This window comes from Microtus pennsylvanicus, chromosome 6, assembly GCF_037038515.1.
Source record: "Microtus pennsylvanicus isolate mMicPen1 chromosome 6, mMicPen1.hap1, whole genome shotgun sequence".
In the NCBI taxonomy this organism is placed as follows: Eukaryota; Metazoa; Chordata; class Mammalia; order Rodentia; family Cricetidae; genus Microtus; species Microtus pennsylvanicus.
Window position 1 is genome coordinate 81,740,705 of NC_134584.1, and position 19,695 is coordinate 81,760,399.

At 46.1% G+C, this 19,695-nt stretch overlaps 1 protein-coding gene across 8 annotated transcripts in view; it reads right to left on the bottom strand.

The window, feature by feature from the left end:
- Positions 1 to 19,695, bottom strand: part of Gab1 (GRB2 associated binding protein 1) — a 116,164-nt gene that overhangs the window by 14,733 nt on the left and 81,736 nt on the right. For 6 of the 8 annotated variants that reach the window (XM_075976549.1, XM_075976551.1, XM_075976554.1 and 3 more), the window contains exons 3-6: positions 12,994 to 13,222; positions 8,208 to 8,809; positions 4,273 to 4,358; positions 3,808 to 4,108 (exon numbers count right to left, since the gene is read on the bottom strand). In XM_075976549.1, the coding sequence (XP_075832664.1) occupies positions 3,808 to 4,108; positions 4,273 to 4,358; positions 8,208 to 8,809; positions 12,994 to 13,222 (1,218 nt within the window). Of the gene's footprint in view, positions 1 to 3,807; positions 4,109 to 4,272; positions 4,359 to 8,207; positions 8,810 to 12,575; positions 12,657 to 12,993; positions 13,223 to 19,695 lie in introns of all 8 variants that reach the window. The other 2 variants (XM_075976550.1, XM_075976548.1) reach the window with 1 other exon arrangement.

Below are 19,695 nucleotides of genomic sequence, written 5' to 3' on the forward strand. Positions count from 1 at the left end.
TAGTTAATAAGAGACGCTGACATAACAGCTCAATCACTTATCTGGTGTTAACGAACTAGCAGCTAAAATGCTCACCTGTTGCTATGAACAGCGAGAAGACTCTCACGGCCAAACGAGACATGCGCTCCCAGTGCATATGGTCAAGAATAAACTTAGTTGTGAGGTCGCAATTTCAGTTTTTATTTTGTCTTCTTTAGTGTTTTGAGACCGCATAGCCCTGGATGGCTTGAAACTTAGAAAGATCTGCCTGTGTCTGCCCCATGAGCTAGACCCATATGGCTGGAATCGGGTTTGTTGTTATTGTTTTGAGACAGGGTTTCTCACTGTAGCCCTAGCTGTCCTGGAACTCACTCTGTAGACCAGGCTGGCCTCGATTTTACAGAGATCCCTCTGCCTCTGCTGGAATTAAAGGAGTGTGCCACCACTGCCCAGTAATTTCTTTCATCTGTACTTACATGCATGTCAGGGGAGATATGTGTATGTGTGAGTGTGGGTGCCCTTGGAAGCTAGAAAAGGGTTTGGATCCCCTGGAAGCTGTAGGGAGAGCTTCTGGATATGGGTGCTGGGAACTGAATTTTGGTCCTTTTCAAGAGCCATCTTTCCAACCCCATCACTTTTTAAAATGTTATCATCATCATCGTCATCATCATTTGTTTTACTTTAGCCAGGGTTTCTCATTGTAGCCCTGGCTGCTCTGGGATTTCGCTCTGTAGACTAGGCTGGCCTCCAACTCAGAGATCTGCCTGCCTCCTAAATTCTGGAATTAAAGGCATTCACACCACCACCAGGCTTGGAATCTGTGTTTTAAATGGTGCTTTTTTTAAAAAAAAAAAACAAAAGATTTATTTATTTTATTATGTGTATGTCTGCACACCAGGACACCAGATTTCATTACAGACTGTTGTGAGTCACCATGTGGTTGCTGGGAATTGAACTCAGGACCTCTGTAAGAGCAGCCAGTGCTCTTATCTCTGGGCCATCTCTCGAGCTCCTAAACTGAACTTTTCTTAACAGTTAGACCTTCCCAGGGTGAGCTGACAAAGTATCCCTCGTGCAGTAAAAACTTTCCTAGGCCTCCTCTAGGAATCCTGCTGATTGGGATTAAAGGTTACAAGAGCACAAAAGAAAAGCAAAAACCCCTTTCACCGATACTATGATTTCAATAACTTCTTTAATATTTTGCTAAAACTGACCTTGGATGTTGCCCCGGCTGCTTTTTCTCAGCTCGTCATGTATCTAAGCAAATATGTCAAAATAAATAATTTGGTCAGGGTGTAGTGCTGGGAGTGGGCTCAGAACCTTCACACGCTGGCTGCACACCCAGCTTTCTCCTGTCTCAAGCTTGGCTAACTTTTATAAGAACGACAGCCTCCAGAAGCGTTCCAAACTTACTTTGTTCTATTCTATGGTAAAGTTACTTCAGGTTGATATAAAGACCCGAGGCACACAATGTCCTGGGTATCAGAGAGGTTGGTCCTTCCCCTCTGTCAGGGGGAGGCATAACTGTCCAAATATGTAATTAAAGAGATAGTATACGTCACAGTATGAAACAGACCTAAGACACTGCATAATAATACAGGACATAGCCGGGCGGTGGTGGCGCACGCCTTTAATCCCAGCACTCGGGAGGCAAAGGCAGGCGGATCTCTGTGAGTTCGAGACCAGCCTGGTCTACAAGAGCCAGTTCCACGACAGGCTCCAAAACCACAGAGAAACCCTGTCTCGAAAATAATAATAATAATACAGGACATACCAGCAATGTCAGGTTTAGAACCTCTGCCTTCCCCCTCCACCCCACCTCCACATTTATATGGAGCCAAAAGCTAACACAACTCCTAAGCTGGGGGTTCAAAAGCAGAGACTGCCGCTAGCATGAACTAACCACAGGAAAATAACACGCTGGTTTAATGTTTTAAAAAGGATCTCAATAATTGGTGTCTACAGTTCACAGACTGATCTTTCAGTGACCTGTGGCCCAATTATGAATCTCTTCATGTTCACTTACACTTTATGCCAAGAAGAAAACTATTAGTGGGGTTTCTAGTCGAGTTAAAGACAAAGGCAAAGAAAACGGAGAAAAAGGTTGCGGCACTTGGACCCTTTCTAAACAACTCCAGATCGTGATCAGGAAGGATGGGTAACTGGGAGGCAATGGATGAGACCCACAGTGGGCCTTTGCCGCAACAGCAGCTAGGTTCCCCAGCCAGACGTGAGAAGACAACCTGGGCCACTCCAATGATCTCTAACCAATCTGAAGTCTGTAATGATGGCGGAGGTAATCAGAAGCAGATGCAGGCAGGGTAGGCGCACAGAAGGCATTCAGAACTGAGGCCACAGAGAGGCGCTGCAGGCCAAAGCTCGTGAAAGCAGAACCCAGTCAAGGCAGAGAGCACAGGGAGGGAAAGAGAAATAAGAGACCAGAGTCTTATTGGCAGAGACGGCCACAAGACAAGCACACGAGGTGAAGACCACAGACTGCCGTACAGCAGTTCAGCATAAATACATTTATATTATGTAAGATTAAACCAGAGCCTTTAGTTTGAAATTGTCTGTCTCAGCCTCGGCTTCCCACAACTACAACATAATTAGTGTGAGTGATCAAAGCCCTGGTTAGCAAGAAATTTGCATAAATATTACATGTTCTGAAAAAGTCATAGATGGCACATGGCTTTTCAAATGACTTTAACTCCCCTGCAAGGAGCCAGGAGCCCATCTCGCTACATAGACTCTAACTTCAGTTGCTTATGAAGCCCAAGGCAGGCAAGTGGTGTGCTGAGCACAGTGGGTTGTATTTAAAAGGCTTATTCTAAATTTGCTTTATTTTGTTTTTGAGACAGAGTCTTAATATGCGGCTCTGGCTGACCCGGAACTACGTAGACCAGATTGGCTTTGGATCACAGAAATTCACCCGCCTCCCAAGCCGTGGGATAAAAAGAATTGGTCATCATGTCTGGTTTGCACCCAAGTTTTTAAAACTCGAGGAGACATTACCCGAAGGGCTGAGAAGTTTCCTCTGAAGAAGAGGACCAGGCCTAACGCGCTCTGCTGCTTTGGAACCCAACCTTCTTAGGAAGTCCAGACTAACCGCTACTGGAGCTTCTGCTCATCCCGGAGCCAAAACAGACTTTTTTTTTTAAAGTTATGATGTGGGAAAAGATTATACAGACACCATCACTATTGTTAAATAATCAATCAAGTGTGTTATAATGCACCTTTAATTTGATACTATATAAAAGAGCAAGGGAAGGTCATACATATCTACTGCTAGGTTTAATTTGATACTATATAAAAGAGCAAGGGAAGGTCATATCTACCGCTAGGTTTAATTTGATACTATATAAAAGAGCAAGGGAAGGTCATATCTACTGCTAGGTTTGGCTTGCAATTCTTTAAAAAAGCAAAATAGCTGGCAGACATTAACAACAATAAGAAAAAAAACAATCAAGAGGCGATGCACATAAACCCCTAGATTTCAGGTCACTCTTGACATGCATGACAGTCACACGCCACTGCATGGGGACAGTCAGGCAGGAATCGGATGTCCCGCCTACATGCTTTGGAAAAAAACAATCCAGATTCTCCTAGTGCTGGCCCGTTGCTGCCAGCGTTCTGGATATTGTAGCTTGTAACCACTATTCTAGGTTGAGGAGACCTGGAAATCCCATTCATTCACAAATAGCGGGATTTCTGTACTTAAGGACCCAGGCTGTATTACGACTTCAGACTGTCCCCCGCTAGCTCCGTGTTTAGGTATGGTTACAGGCAGCCCTAACTGCACCCTCTTCTACTTGCCACATTCCCCCTTACCTTTTCTGTCCGGCTTGAGGTTCCTATCCACTGGGGGTGGTTCACAGTCAGCGACTGGAACTGGCCTCCGGGGAGGGGTCTTTGGGCTGGACCTGAAGCCCAAATGAGCAGGAGGAGGGACTTGCATCCCAAATGAAGAAAAATCGAAGGTCCCAGGGGTCATTGGCACGTAATTTGGCTCCTGAGTTGGCTCCGTAAAGCTACTGGATTGTCGTGGTGGCGAGTTGGGGTTCATGGGGACATAGTTTTCATCCGGCTCTTCGCCTGAGACACCGCCCACTGTCAACACAGTTTTGATTTTCTAAAACACACATACATTTCTCTTAATAAGCAAAGCCACTGTTGCACGTGAAGACACAGTTATCATATCTGCCCATACGGGGTCTATTGTTCGTTTCATTTCACGGTCTCAGAGTCTCGGGTACTAAGTATGAAGATTCAGACAGTGCTACCGTCAATACTTACAGACTGGCTATGGAAGCCTTCCAGGGAACTAGATCTATCACTTGGAAAGGTTCGTGGAATATCATAGCAGTCTTGAGAAACGGCATCTAAAATTAAGAAAAAACCCTGTCAGTTTTGGTTCCCACTTCGCCAGTCTGCAGGTGTTCCGCTCTTCATGCTTGTCCACGCACACATTCGTCACCCTCGAAGGGTCACTCGCCACACAGGCTCTGGAACTAGCACATCAAACAAACACTGAGATGCTTGCCAATGTCACGACCTGACTGACAGCAACCGAATGTCGAAGCCCGGCATGAGAAAAGTTATCTAAAGATGGAGAAAAGAAATGGTATCCATTTTGAGCCATCTTGAGCCTAACATTTCACTGACATAACTAGGCTATATAGCCTCTTTGGAAAGAGAGTTAGAAGGCCATGTGTGGTGGGTCATATCTACAACCCCAGCACTGAGGAGGCAGAGGCAGGAGATGAGGAGTTCAGGTCATTCTCAGCTACACAGGGAAATCAGGGCTACATGAGATCCTGTGGCAGGAAGAAAGGAAGGGAGGGAGGGGAAAGGGAGAATGGCAGAAAGGGAGGGGAGGGGAGAATGATAGGGAGGGAGGGGAGGGGAGGAAGGGAGCATGGCACGAAGGGAGGAAGAAGGAAGGAGCAGAAATTTGAAATTGGCATCGGAAGACTGAACACATACTGATAAAAGTAACTTTATGGTATATTAATTCTTTGGCTTTTTTGCAACAGTTAGAAAACTCTACCACTGGCTCTGGCTCTAGGCAGTTTGGATGCTCACCTTACTAGACCTGGATGGAGGTGGGCGGTCCTTGGGCTTCCCACAGGTCAGGGAACCCTGATTGCTCTTCAAGCTGATGAGGGAGGGGGACTTGATTAGGGGAGGGGGAGGGAAATGGGAGGCAGTGGCGGGGAGGAGGCAGAAATCCTTAATAAATAAATAAATTTTAAAAAAAAGAAAGAAAACTCTACCACAAAACACAGAAATGCCAACGCACAGTTCTCAGGGCCTGTGTACCTACAGCAGTGGTTTTTAACTTTATAATTTTAAAAATCTTAGAGAAACAATGATTGTAGCACAAAACCAGACAGGTAGATCAATGAGCTAAGAAGGCCCAGATATAACCCCAGGTAGCTACAGCTCCCCCCCCCCATGGTCTTTTACAACGATGCCAAAAATATACACAAGAAAACATAGTCTCTTCAACAAAGCGTGCTGGGGAAACTGGATATCCAACTGCAGAAGAATGATACCGGATCCCAGTAGCTTATCCTGCAAAACTCAGCTCCCAGTGTATCAAAGGCCTTACTGTAAGACCTGAAACTCTGAAGTTGCTGGAGGAAAAAGAGGAGGAAAGACTGCTGGTGTGCCTGGAGGTAAGGACACTAAGTCCCCAGAACCAGCAAGTGACCAATGAGACCGCAGGAGATTAAGATGCCTCTGTAGAGCAAAGGGAGAAGCTGATGAGTAAAGAGATGGCCTAGAGAGTGGGAGAAAGTCTTTGCCAGCTACACAACTGATAGAGGACTCATTCCAAGAATAAACTCAAAAACAAACAAACCAACAACAAGAACAAAAGACCTAGCCCAGCAGTTCTCAACCTGGGGTGGGGCGGGTCTCCATCGATCCCTTTAAGGGGGTCTGCTAAGACCATTGGAAAACACGGATACTTGTATTATGATCCGTAACAGTAGCAAGATTACAATTATGAAGTAGCATCGAAGATAATTTTATGCTTGCCGTGTGTGTGTGGGGGGCGGTGTCATGCAACATGAGAAACTGTATTAAATGGTGGCAACATTAGGAAGGTGGAGGGCCACTCACCTAGTCAATAAACGGGCTAATTAAAGGAAGATCCAATACACAAAGAATGGGATACAAATGGCCATTAACACACAAAAACCTGTTTAGCCTCACTAGCTGTCAGAGAAATGCAAATTAAAACTACACTGAGATTCCTCCTTACCCCAGTCAGAATGCTGGTCACTAAACAAAAATAAACAAAAAGCAACTAAAAAGTGCTGGCAAGGATGAGGACAAAAGAGGGCTTTAAAATGTTGCTGGCAGGAACTTAACCAGAGCAGCTACTGTGAAAGCCAGTATGGAAGTTTCCGAAGAACAGAAGTCAGTCAAACTACAGGTACTGTGTGCGCAGCTACACCACTCCCGAGTGTTCAGGGTGATGCATGTGATGCATCCGAGACCTGCACATCAGAGTGTTCCCTGCAGCCCTGCTCACAACAGCCAGGCTAAGCGTCCACCAGCAGGGGAATGGACAGGAAAGTGTGATACACACACACACACACACACACACACACACACACACACACACACACACACACGGCACTCTAGCCATGAAGAAGTTGGCTCAGCGAATAAAGCCTGAGGACCTGAGTTATTCTCTTGTACCTCCATGGCAGAAGGAGAGAAGTGGCTCCTGAATGTTGTCCTCTGCCCTCCTACACATCATAAATGAATAAATAAAGGCAACCCCCCCGCAAAAAAAACCTGAATGAACATGTAAGAACATGGATGCAAGTTGAGATAATTAGAGAAATTATACAAATCTCATAAAAACAAATGTGTTTTATGGTCACTAGATTTTATATTGACATACAAAATTGTACGTAACATGAAAGCAGAAACAAAACTCTCTAGGAGATTAAGGGAAACAACAGGAACAGGGAGAAGGGAGGAAAGAAAGGACATGAGAACAATACGCTCAACACACGGCATTCAACTGTACCAAAACTTAAGACTCTTGGAGAATAAGCCAGACATAGTCCCCACTCCCAAAGTCTCCAGTTTGTGTTCACAAGCTCTACAAGACGGAATAAGACAAGCACCCCACAGTCAGTCAGCAAAGATGAACAGGGAGGACACTCAGTGCTCTAAAGATTAAAAAGCAGGAAGAGCATAATGGAAAACCCAAGAGATCTGACACAGAAGGGGCCATGTGATGGAGGAAGGTCATTGGCTAATAAAGAAACTGCCTTGGCCCATTTTATTGGTTAGAACATAGGTGGGTGGAGTAAACAGAACAGAATGCTGGGAGGAAGAGGAAGTGAGCTCAGAGACGCCATGCTCCCCTCTCCCGGGCAGACGCTATAGCTCTGCTCTCTGAGGCACATGCGATGAAGCTCCGACCCAGGATGGACATAGGCTGAATCTTTCCCGGTAAGACCGGTGCTACACAGTTTATTAGAGATGGGTTGACCGGGATATCAGAATTAGCCAGTAAGGGCTAGAGCTAATGGGCCAAGCAGTGTTTAAAAGAATACAATTTGTGTGTTGTTATTTCGGGTAAAGCTAGCCGGTGGCGGGAACTGGGTGGCGGAATGCAACCCGCAGCTCCTACTACAAAAGCCATGATGGCACATGGTCACAGGCAAGAACATAGCCCACTTCTGCAGAAGTCCCAGAAGGTAGCAGGCATATGGCCATACATTTCCAGGCATTAGATGATCCAGGTCTTTTCTAACTGAGCAGGCAGGCAGGCAGACAGACAGACACACTCTTCGGGGATGTACTGACTCTGACATCATGGATATATGTATGGGGGCCAGGGCTACAGAAGAAGAGAGATAAATACCCTTTAACACCACACTACACAGAAAGGAGCAATTACCGAGGAAAACGGGTTTTCCTGCATGTACATGTATGTGTCTGAACGAATGTGGTACATGTGCACATGTGCATGTGGGTTCATTTGCCTGTGTGCCTTCCCAGTGAGTGGAGACGAGAGGGGATGTCAGGGGTCCTCCTGAACCACTCTCTTGCCAGGGTTACACACTTGAGTGGGCATTGGGATCCGAGCTTAGGCCTCCATGCTTGAGCAGTAAAGGCTCTGACCTATTGAGCCATGTCTCTAGCCCCTCAGAAAACCAGGCTTGACCCCTAACAGAGGAGAACCTGCTGGAGCTGACCTTTCCGTAGCTTGTTCAAATCCACGGTGGAAATGGTATTACTCCGGGATGGCGGCACACCCGCTGCAGGAATACAGTAACTGCTGTCGGTGTCTGAAGCTGCGCGTGGGGCGCCACACGTTTCCACAGGAGACCGGTCGTGAGCTGGAAGTGGCTTTGGTGGCCGAGGTGGGGGGATATCAGGAATGGTGTCCAGCTTTGATGACTGTCCCAAGGTGCCTTCTGGAAATGTCCGTGGAATCTGGTAAGTGTTCCCAGGTGTGGGCGGAATGTCGTAACTGATAGATACGTGTCTCATCTGAGCTTCCACACTCGAAGCCCCAGACAGGGTATTAAAGACGTACAGCTCTCCGTCGGCTTCAGTGCTTGACGGAGACTCCTTTGGTAACACGTCATGGGAGTAACTTCTGGGCAGGTTATAGAGGCTGGAGTCTACAGAGACGGATGGAGCTCGGGATGGCGGGCAGTCATACAGCATTTGCTGCTGAAAAAAGCCGTTCATTCCGTGTTTGCTCTGGGAGGAAGCAGGGGTCTTATGGGAAGGGACGTTGTCATTGCAGTCTGTCTCGGAAGGGGTTGGCTTTGCAGAGTCAGCGTGGGTTCTGGATACAATTGGGAATGTCAAAAATAAAACAGTCAGGATAGACAGATTCAGTTTGGACATACCTACTATAGCTCAGCAAATAAAGTATGTTTTTCTGCTAGACTGTTTTTGTGATCCATAAGATTCAGGAAGCATAAATGTTCTTTAGTTGCATATAACTATAAACCAACAAAACGACCACCACCAAACTGCCAGAAGCATTCTCAGTAATTCCCATCTTGTACTGGCCCATGCCCATTTGCACCAAGGAAACACACAGACAGACAGACAGACACACACACACACACACACACACACACACACACACACACACTCCTCAGCACTGATCTCCACAGAACTCCAAACAGACACAAGGAAAGCATTTTCTACCAAGAACATGCAAAAACAAACAAACAAACAAACAACCCTGGCACCCATCCAGAATACAAAGTTCATCTATCGTTCTTTAATTTTGACAAACTGTTCTGCAAACCCAAAAACCAAGTGGGAACTGCAGAGGACTTCCAAGAGGACAACAGGCTTCTCTCTTTGGAGACACTCAGCCCGCGCTATTAAAAGGAACGAAATACATGGTACGGGGTTAACTAACTCCTAACAATCAAAGGAAATCTCATTTGAGATAATCCTGCTTTGGATATATTTCCAGTACCTGCAAAAAAGATTAATTATTGTTATTCCTAAACTTATGGATGTGTGTATCTGCACACAGGCGGGTACCAGAGGAGGCCACAGAGGGATCAGCATCCAGGAGCCGGAGTCACAGGTGTCTGTGAACTGCCTAAGTAGGTGCTGGGAACAGAACTCGGGTCCTCTTCTAGAGCTGAACCCACTCTCCAGCAGTGCGCCACCTCTACAGTTACACCTGGCTCTGTGTCACATCTGCCCTGGGTCCCCTCCCACTCTGGGGCAGAGACGTCACACTACACTAGACTACTTACCTTCTCTCTAGCTTTGTCCCACAGGACCTTTGCTCAGAGGCTAGCACCTCCCTCAGTCTCTACTTAGAAATGGCCAAGAAAGCTGCGCACACAGCACCGGAAGCTTCTTTCTCGTACCTTCACCTTCTCCAGGGAATGGGGACAGCTCTCATCTTCTCATTGAACTCTGAGTCCCCTATTTTCCAAGTCCTATCCTGTATGATATAATATCCATATCCTGCTCACATGCCCCAGTGCAAACTGCATTTCCTTTACAAACTAGCTGTTCTTGGCTGTCGGGGACAAAAGTGACTCCACTCGGACTCTTTAGCTTCAGTATCCTCGAAGCTTGATTTCCTGCGACCCCTACCACCAGTCAAGCCCTGAGTTTGAGTCCTCCCTCCCTCCCTCCGTCTCTCCCTCCCTCCCTCCCTCCCTCCCTTCCTCCCTCCCTCCCTCCCTCCCTCCCTCCCTCTTATCTGTCCCCTGCTCTGTTCCCACTCTACTCCAAGTTCAGATAAATCTCTGTGACACCCTCAGCACAGAACCTTCCCCTTCCAATCTGCCCACTTGAGCTAACACCAATATTTTCAAAACATCGTCTTTACAGTATTCATTTAATTAGAGAAAATTGTATAGATTGCTAGAGGTTGTTTGACTCTAAGGCCAAAGACCAGCTCAGAGTATCAAGGCTCCCAGTAATACTTAACGTTATTTGTGTGTGTGTGTGTGTGTGTGTGTGTGTGTGTGTGTGTGTGTGTATGTCAGGGGCTGTTGACAACTTCACAGAGCAGGTCCTTCCTTACATCTCCACATAGGTTCTGAGAATTGAACTCAAGATGTCCAGCTGTGTGCTAATTGAACTATCTTACTGACTGCCTTTTTTTTTTATCTTGAAAACAATGTTCAAACTATTCTTGTAGAATTCCTCAAGTGCCCATGCGAGCTGTGAAATATGCACCTCCTTCAGTCTGCATGTGGGGTCTCAAAGTGTGAGGAAAGCTTCTGGATCCCGCCAGTCGAACTCTCATGGTGGGAGAGAATACCTTCTGAGTTATTTCCAATACTACAATAGGATAGGGCACTGTATAGCTAGTATGGCGTAAAAAAAACCCAGAGAAGGCTGGCAGGATGGCACGGTGGGTAGAGGCCTTTACCACCAAGCCTGAGATGGTCCCTGGAAGCCACACAGCGGAGGAGAAAACCAACTCCTTTCTGATTTGTCTTCTGCTGTGCACACAAGCACTGTGGTATGGGTGACCGCACCACCACATACACACATAAATAAACAAACGTAAAAAGGCAACAACAAAACCCCAGCAACCCAGATGGACATTTCAGCCCAAGAGCCCGGAGAGAGGCTTCCCAGCAGGTAGAAAGAGCATGTGTGACCAGTACCACCTATGTCTGAATCTGTAAGTACTTCCCACTCCCACTGTCTGGCTTCTTCACAAGAAGAGCTCCCAGGGCGACTGCATCTCAGTGTCCTGTGGAATCAGTTTGTATCTTCACAGCATCTAACGTAATAGTGGGCATGGGTGGGCACTTCAGAAATGTTTGTTATTTAACTGTCACTCTGATAAAGTATCTTACACGCAGACATTTCTAGAACAATTTCTCCTGGAGCTGTAAAGGTGTTCTGCCGGTGATTAATGAGAGCGCAGTCATAAGACGAAAACGCACTAATCACGGCCTCACTTAAGATCCTCAAGTGAGGCTTCTTAGAAACAACAAACCACCCGAAAGTAATGGTGAGTCTCCATAAGGCAAAGTCTCCGTTAGTGGCACAGGGACAAGTCACAAGTGTGCAGCCTTCAGTCTTCACAGCAAACAAGCAGAGTTGAGTTAGAACTGGGCACTAGTAACTACTGTTGGTTTGCACAGCTTTCTTGCTCTTACAGGTAAAATTCCATTATAACAAACAGAACCATGTGAGGAATGTTCCCGCGCTCCTCCTGCTATCCCCCGGGAAGGTTTCACAAAAGCTTTTTCGGGGGTCGGGAGGTTGAGCTCTACATTCTTTTGGTTTGCTTGTTTGTTTTCAAGACAGGGTTTCTCTGTGTAGTCCTGGCTGTCCTGGAACTCATTCTGTAGACCAGGCTGGTCTCGAACTCAGAGATCCACCTGCCTCTGCCTCCCGAGTGCTGGGATTTAAGGCATCTGCCACTACACGCTACAGGTTCTACATAACAAGTATCCTCCCAAATACTATTCTAATCAACGACCACTTTCTTAACACCGAGAAAAGAAACAATAGAGCTTGAACTCCTCAGCACGTGGGTTTATAAACACCCTGTGTGCGCTCTGCAGGTCACCGCCACTTTTGCCCTGTGAATCAAGGCACCAGCTGGCAGTGCGGTCACCGATGGTCACAGGCTGTTAGCAGCAGACACTGGCCTGCTACTGATCTTCGTTTTCCTGTTGCTTCCTCAGGTAGTGAAATAACTGTGCTCTGGCCTCCTCTGCCGCTTTATGCCTTCTAACTCCCCAAAAGCCAAAGATGACCGATGACCAACTTAAAATATCGTTGGGATTATAGAACGGGGTATGTGTGCGGAGGGGGTGATGATCCCTGTACCAAGCATTGGGGAAAGGCTTTCTGGACCCTCTGGGTCAGTCATACACTCCATAGGTTTCTACTTAAAAACCTGTAAAATCAAGGCTTGGGGGTCAGCACTGCTCTGTGTCTGGGGAGAAAGATTTGAAAGGGTCACAGCTTTTAGTAGTCTATCTGATTTCACGAAACGTCATTGCCCCTCAGTCCACCTAGCCTCTAGGATTTGCCATATTGGGATTTTACCTGCGCGATTAGTTTCTCACACAGATCCAAAATTACAGCACACTCACTGCAATGGGATCGGTTTGCTTTCAAAATCTTCTAGTAGTAGGTACTCCTCTCCTTCTTCAGAAACAAAAGATGACCCTTGTCTGGTTTATAATCACATAAGAAATGGAGCAAGATCACCATTCACAAGTCAGAGACATCTGTCAAGCAAGTAACAAAAACTGCGAGACTCTTTACAAAAGAGCCTTGTAGAAACACTGTGATCGGCCATGATGGCAGAAACGGTTTTATCAACAAGAGACCTCCCAGATAACGGAAATCATTAACAAACCTATAATACAAACCTGCAGTGTAAGCCTACTGAGATGGTTTCGTGCAAGCTAGGCTTTTAAACTCTATACACACACGTGTACATATGTGTACTTGCATGCACCCACTCACACCCATTCACACACACACACGATGGCATGGATCATGTACCTGGTGGGTTCAGGCTTCTTGCTCTGACAGTTGATCAACAAGAGGTAGTCCTGGGGGTCATCCTGGAGGCCTAGAGTGTCTGGGTGTGGCGGGAGGCTGATGAGCTGGTAAGAAGGAGGTAGTGCTGCTGAGGAAGAGGCTTCCAGCTGGGTGGAGGCTGGTGCTGTATTCAGAGGGAAAGGTGAATCAACTGGTGCTTGCGAGGAGCTGCCAAGGGGCTTCACGGGATCTGCAATAAAGTTTAATTTTCTTCAATCTATCACAGTTTAAGGCTTTGTTCATGTTGTTAGACTAAACAGCTTTGAAGATAAACTCTTTTCATGCACAAAACCAGAATAAATGGTACATGTTGGTTAAAACAAATACTACCCAAGGCCACAGGCAGCGGTGCATGTGTGCAATGTTAGCTATTCTGAAGGCTGGTGTGGAAAACTTCTCACACTCAGGAGTTCCTCAGAACAAAGCAGCAAACACCACTTACATAGCCACATTTATGCGCTGTTTGATTCTTGTCAGAGATGTCTGAAGGATAACCTTCCCTTTATCGGGGGCCCTAAAGAAGTCTCAGTTGGGGCTGAGGAGATGCTCAGTTAGTTGGGAAAGTGCCTGCTATGCAAGCAGGAGGCCTGAATTGAGATCCCCGCAACACGCACGAAAAGCCAAGCAGACCCCTAAAGCTCACTGCCACCTAGTCTAACCCTCTTGAGCTTCGAGCAGAGTGAGAGACTTTGACTCAAATTGAAAGGAGATAGAGAAAGACATGATACCAACCTCTGGCATCCACACGCATGTGAACATGCATGTACACACGTCTACATCCCCTCCTCATGAGACCACGGTAATGGAACTCTGAACTACACTTAGTCTTGAAACTACTTACATTTAAAATAAAAATGTTCTATGATCTTAGCAGGACACATTTTTAATGCTAATTTAATTTACTGTGCACAGGTGATTTGCTTGCACATATATCTGTGCACTGTAACTACACGCATGCTTGGTGCCCTTGGAGGGCACAAGAGGGCATTGGGTGCTCTGGAAGTGGAGTTACAGGTGGTCACGAGCTACCATGTAGATACCAGTAATGGAACCTGTGGCCTCTGCAAGAACAGCCAGTACTCCAAACCACTGAGCCATCTCTCTCCAGTCAAGAGACAGGCATCTTGTTTGTTTTGTTTTGTGATTCCTCACCTCCCATGCCGAGGAAGTGTTTTCTAGGTCAAGCCAGTCTGACAAGGACAGCCTTGATGGCCACAGTGCTGATGGACGCTCCTGGGTCTGCTCTCTAGGCTATACCCAGGGTGCTGCTCATTCTTTCCTTTCTACTTCTCCCGTGGCTTGGGGAAAATCTGTCTAATCCAGAGGCTAGTGAAGATGGACTCTTCATCGTCGGCATCAGAGCCTCTGCCCTGGGCTCGCACCATACCGAGCAGCTTGCAGAATTTTCAGGAAAAGACAGTCAGTGAGCAAAGAAGCTATTCACACATCTCTTAATCATGTTCCCAAGTGATAAATGAAAATTGTGCAGAAGAATATGACTAGAAAATAAGTTGAGTAAGTTGTACGTCTAGAAATAAAACCCTCTGCAGTTTCTGACATGACAAAGTGCAATTCTAAGGGCCCTGGCAGATGGCAAGGCCATCATCGACAGCCAAGGAAAAGGCAATACTCAGATGTGAATGAACGAACAGAAAGGAGAAGGCTGAGGGAAAGTCAGTCTTTAAAAAAGGAAATACGCAGCCGGGCGGTGGTGGCACATGCCTTTAATTCCAGAGGCAGGCGGATCTCTGTGAGTTCGAGGCCAGCCTGGTCTACAAGAGCTAGTTCCAGGACAGGAACCAAAAGCTACGGAGAAACCTTGTCTCAAAAAATCCAAAAAAAAAAAAAAAAAAAAAAAAGGAAATACGCAAAACATGCTAAAGGGTTACCACGCCATCAGCTCCGACTGAGCACAGTCATTTAACCTGACGACCTGAGTTCCGCCTCAACCACTCTCTGGTGGAAAGAAGGGCACACTGTGCTCTGACTTCCGCTCTGTGACATGTGTGTGCATGTGTGCGCACACACAGATAAACACTCACACACAAATAAATGATGTCAATTAAAATTTTTGAACTGTGCCTATATCCTCTCTAATTTAAGATCTCCGCAAGAGTCAAACGGCCCCCAAAGCCTGCTGTTGGACCTTACAGGCTGTGACGTCAGCCACTTCTGGGCCACAAGCCCCACGGCCTAGACCACTCTGCTCTCTGCCTTGCTTGGATTTCTGATCTTTTCCTCTCTCTAAGTATCTTCCTAAGAACAAACAGTGGTTCAAAGTCTGCATGCCCATGTAAAATCATTTCCCATGTCTCAACTCAGAATGCACCAGAGTATGATTGATGCCTTTAAAGGCCTAACAAGCCCCTGGAGCAAACGCCTAATTGGAATTTCCTTAGAAAGCTAATAGACACCTCTAAGGTGAGACCTTCCAGCAAGTCTTCAGCACAGAAGGGAGATTATGATCTGAGTGGATCCACAAAGAATAAACTGGCTCACATGACCCCCTCACCCTATGTGTTGGTTTTTACTATTTAGGAACATCATGCTTTGTGTTAAAAAGGAAATATAGGCGACTGACAAGAATGGGGGGCAAGAGAGAAAGGTGTCTTATGTGGTAGTGGACATGACCAGAATATACTTGTGCATTGTATGAAACATCATTTCAAACCTACTAGTATATACATACAATGCATGATAATGAAAATTTAGTGGCCCAGTGACATGGTTCAACAGGTAAAGGCGTTTGCTGCCAAGCTTGATGACCTTAAGTCTGTCCCCAAGACCCACAAGATGGAAGGAGCTGACTCCTGCAGGTTATGCGACCCAGTAGGACCCACATGATGGAAGGAAGTCCTGCAGGTTATCTGTGACCCCGTAGTCACTGCCAGCGAAGCAAACTGCAGCTTCCACAGACTTGAACAACCAAGCAGGACTCTGAACCACTCACTTCACAACTTGTTTTCTGTTTCAAGTACAAAATGTCTCTTCGCTTTCCAAGCCTCTATTCACCACAGATTTCAAAACCTTCTTGGAGCCTTTTAATCCATAGGAGATGTTGACAAATGCCGCCATTCTTATTCAGCAACCTGACGGCATGAAAGTCCACTGTGGGGTGGTGTAGATGTTTATGAGGTGGGGCTATCTCGAGATAAAGGATTCCCTGGTGAAATGTGACTGCTGAAATTCTTAATTGGAGCTAGAACTTTTTAGCACACTGATGTTTATATGTGTGCAGATAAACACATATAAAACCTTGAAGCAATGCATTGACAACCTGTGATTACACAGTAGTAATAATAGATAGTGCTTTGATAAAAATGGTAAAAAGAGAGCTGGACGTGGCAGTACACACCTTAAATTTTAGTACCCGGGAGGCAGAGGTGGGAGAATCTGAGTTTAAGACCCGTGACAAAAGAAAAAAAAAAGATTGAAAAGAAAAAAAAGTTTCTTTTTACTGGGTCTGGAGAGAAGGATTACCAGTTAAGAGAACTGGTTGCTCTTCCAGAGGACCCGGGTTCAATTCCCAGCACCCACATGGTGAGTCACACCTGCTTGGAACTCCAGTTCAGAGGACCTAATACCATCTTCTGACTTCTACAGGCACCAGGTGGGCGAGGGGCACCCAGACATAATGTGTATGAGGGTTTGTTTGTATTACGTGTTCTTGATTAGTAAATACTGCTTTATTGAAAGGTTGCCACCCTCAATCCACCACTCTAAACTCTTTCCTTTTCACACCTGAGAAAAGATTTTCTATGTCCACGTAGCCAAGAAGGACCTTAAACTTCTGGTCCTCCTGCCCCCACCTCTCAAACGCTGGGATTTTACAGGCATGTACCAGCATGTTGGGCTTATGCTGTGTGAAGGATCAAACCCAGAGCTTTGTACCGGCTAGGCAAACACTCTACCAAGCTACCTCCTCAGTCTGCGTATGTTTTTCTTAAATGCCAGTGTATCTAGCTTACTAACGGGAAGAATACCAAACGGAGAATTGCATCTTTAAAACTGAACTACTATGGTCTGGATGCTTCGAGAAAAAGCAGTCCTGGCGGCTTTCTAAGCGCATGCCCTAAAATTAGCCCAGAGGTTTTTGCTCGATGTCAGAGATTCCTGCAGCCACCCCCCCCCCCCGCTGCCTCCCCGCCCCCCACCCCCGCACTTATTTTGCAGAGTTAACAGCTTCCACGTTGGTGTGCCCAAGCAAAAAAAGTCAATCTGAGCATTTCCAAGAAAAACAAAACAAGCCGGAGTCTATCCTCACATCCACTAAAGAAAGCTTCCATGGGAGCCACACACAGCTCAATGCACTAGGACTGAAAAACAGGACAGCGGCCAGCATTCTCCGTGGTCAATAATAGCAGCGGTCACCTGGGGCAGCGGAAATAACACAGTAATGATATTTTGAGGGGTTCCTGGAATCAGAACATAGGTCAGCTTTTTCCCTTCCTTTTGTTTTCAGGGGAAAATGAGCTATTCTCACAGGGACCAGGAGTCATTGCTGTCCGGGCCGTCTATTTCTTCCCACATTTGCCTTGAAACTCCCACAGAAGAAAAGTATCCTGAGGTATCAGTCAACATTTGAGCAAAGAACCGTGCGTATCCAGCCTTCAAATGGAGAGCACAGGGCTTAGCGACAGACCCGAGAAAGGAAAAAGTACCTATTACTATTTGGAGATTAGTTATGAGGTATGGTTGGAAACAGTAGGCATAGGAGAGGGCCCTGGTTTGATATACAGCACCCACATGGCAGCTGACAACTGTAACTCCAGTCCTAGGGGACCCAACACCCTCTTCTGTCCTCCACAGGCACCAGGCAGAATGTGGTGCAGAATAATATAATAATATACGCAGGAGAAATGCCCGCAATTCAAAACAAAACAAAACAAAAAACCCACTGTCTCCAATTTCAGTTCCAAGGGATCTGATGCCCTCTCCTGGCCTCTGCTGGTACTGCACATACATGCTGGCAGATCATCCAAATACATACAATAAAAAATAAAATTTAAGCCAGGTGGTGGTGGTGCACGCCTTTAATCCTAGCACTTGGGAGGCAGAGGCAGGTGGATCTCTGCGAGTTTGAGGCCAGCCTGGTCTACAGAGTGAGTTTCAGTACATCCAGGACTGTCAAAGAGAAATCCTGTCTCAAAAAACCAAAATAAATAAAAATAAATAATTAAATAAATTTAGCCAGGCGCGTGTGCATGTGCACGCGCACATACACACACACACATACAGATAGAGAGAGATAGAGATAGAGATAGATAGATAGATAGAGAGAGAGAGAGAGAGAGAGAGAGAGAGAGAGAGAGATTTAAAAACAATGGTAGCAAACCTAACGGAGAACACAGATATCCAGTCCTGATCACACGAGCTAAGTGCGGCCACAAAGCTCTTCTCTGCTGTTAGGATTGGATACAGAGCTTCAGACTCACTGAAATTATGTACTACAAATGCATGAGAATGTGGAACACTGGTTTTTAAAGCATGTTCCGCAGTTTTCCACCACATACTGAAAAGCAGAATTACAGAGTACATTGCTCTTTCTGGCTCTCTAACATGACGTAATAACCGGTCACCCGTCTATAGAGTTCTTTAAGAAACTCAGCTTATACATCAACACAGCACATCAAGACTGTCGGCTGTTTGGGGGCGACGGGTAGAAGGAAGCTGTGAGAACATGAACTAACAGCATCTAAGATATAATTCCCATTCTGCTTCAGGGGCTGTAAGAAGGATCGGGGACACTGAAACCTAGGGGCCGATGGAAAGAACAAGTTCACAGAGCGCGCAGCCCACATCTGAACGATGAGTTCCTAAGCAGCTCACAGTCTTCTGCCCTTCATGCGTGGCTGCGAAGACCAGTCAGCCCGAATATATTGCTGATTTCTAAAGACTTCAGAGTTCTGCCACTGGAAAGGTAGCTTCAGGTTATATCCCTAAAATACCCTCGTCAAGCCAGTGTGTAAGCAAAAGCTGACATGATTGTGACCAGCCAATCAATCCTGACATCTAAAAATCAAGGAAAATGTTCCACTAAATATTAAAAAAAAACCACTCAGTACATTTATCACAGAGCATTTAAAACAGGTCTTTTTCAGGAAAGTAGGAAGGGCACACCTGAAGGGGGAGAGGTCAAAAGGTCAAAGGGGGCAAATGGAGGTGATGGGATATTTAAGACACAAGGCCTTGCGGCACGGAAGCGGACAAGGAAGAGGTGAAGGTGGGAGGGGCCCATGATCATGGGCGGAGCAATAACAAAGCGTAATGACGCATACGCCACGTCCTATGACTCATGGGGCGTATTTTTTTTGTATTATAACAAAAAAAATTAACTGGAAATGTTCTCAGGCCAGCAAAGTCACTAAAATAGGTAAAAGCACTTGTCGTCAACTTGAATTAAAGTGCCAGGATTCCTACCTGGGGAAGAGAAAACAAACTTCTACGAGCTGTCCTTTGACCCCGCAGCACTCCTGGGCCATGCTCACACTGCAGCATGCGCATGCGCATGCCCCTTCCCCAAATCAGCAAAATGCCAACGTTCAAAATAGTTCCTATCACTGTCTTCATGACGACAGTTATTTAGACACTGGTCCACGCCAATTGGGTCTCTGGAAACCTGTAGAACTTTTCCTCAAACTGCCTGAAGAGTTTAGTGCTCGC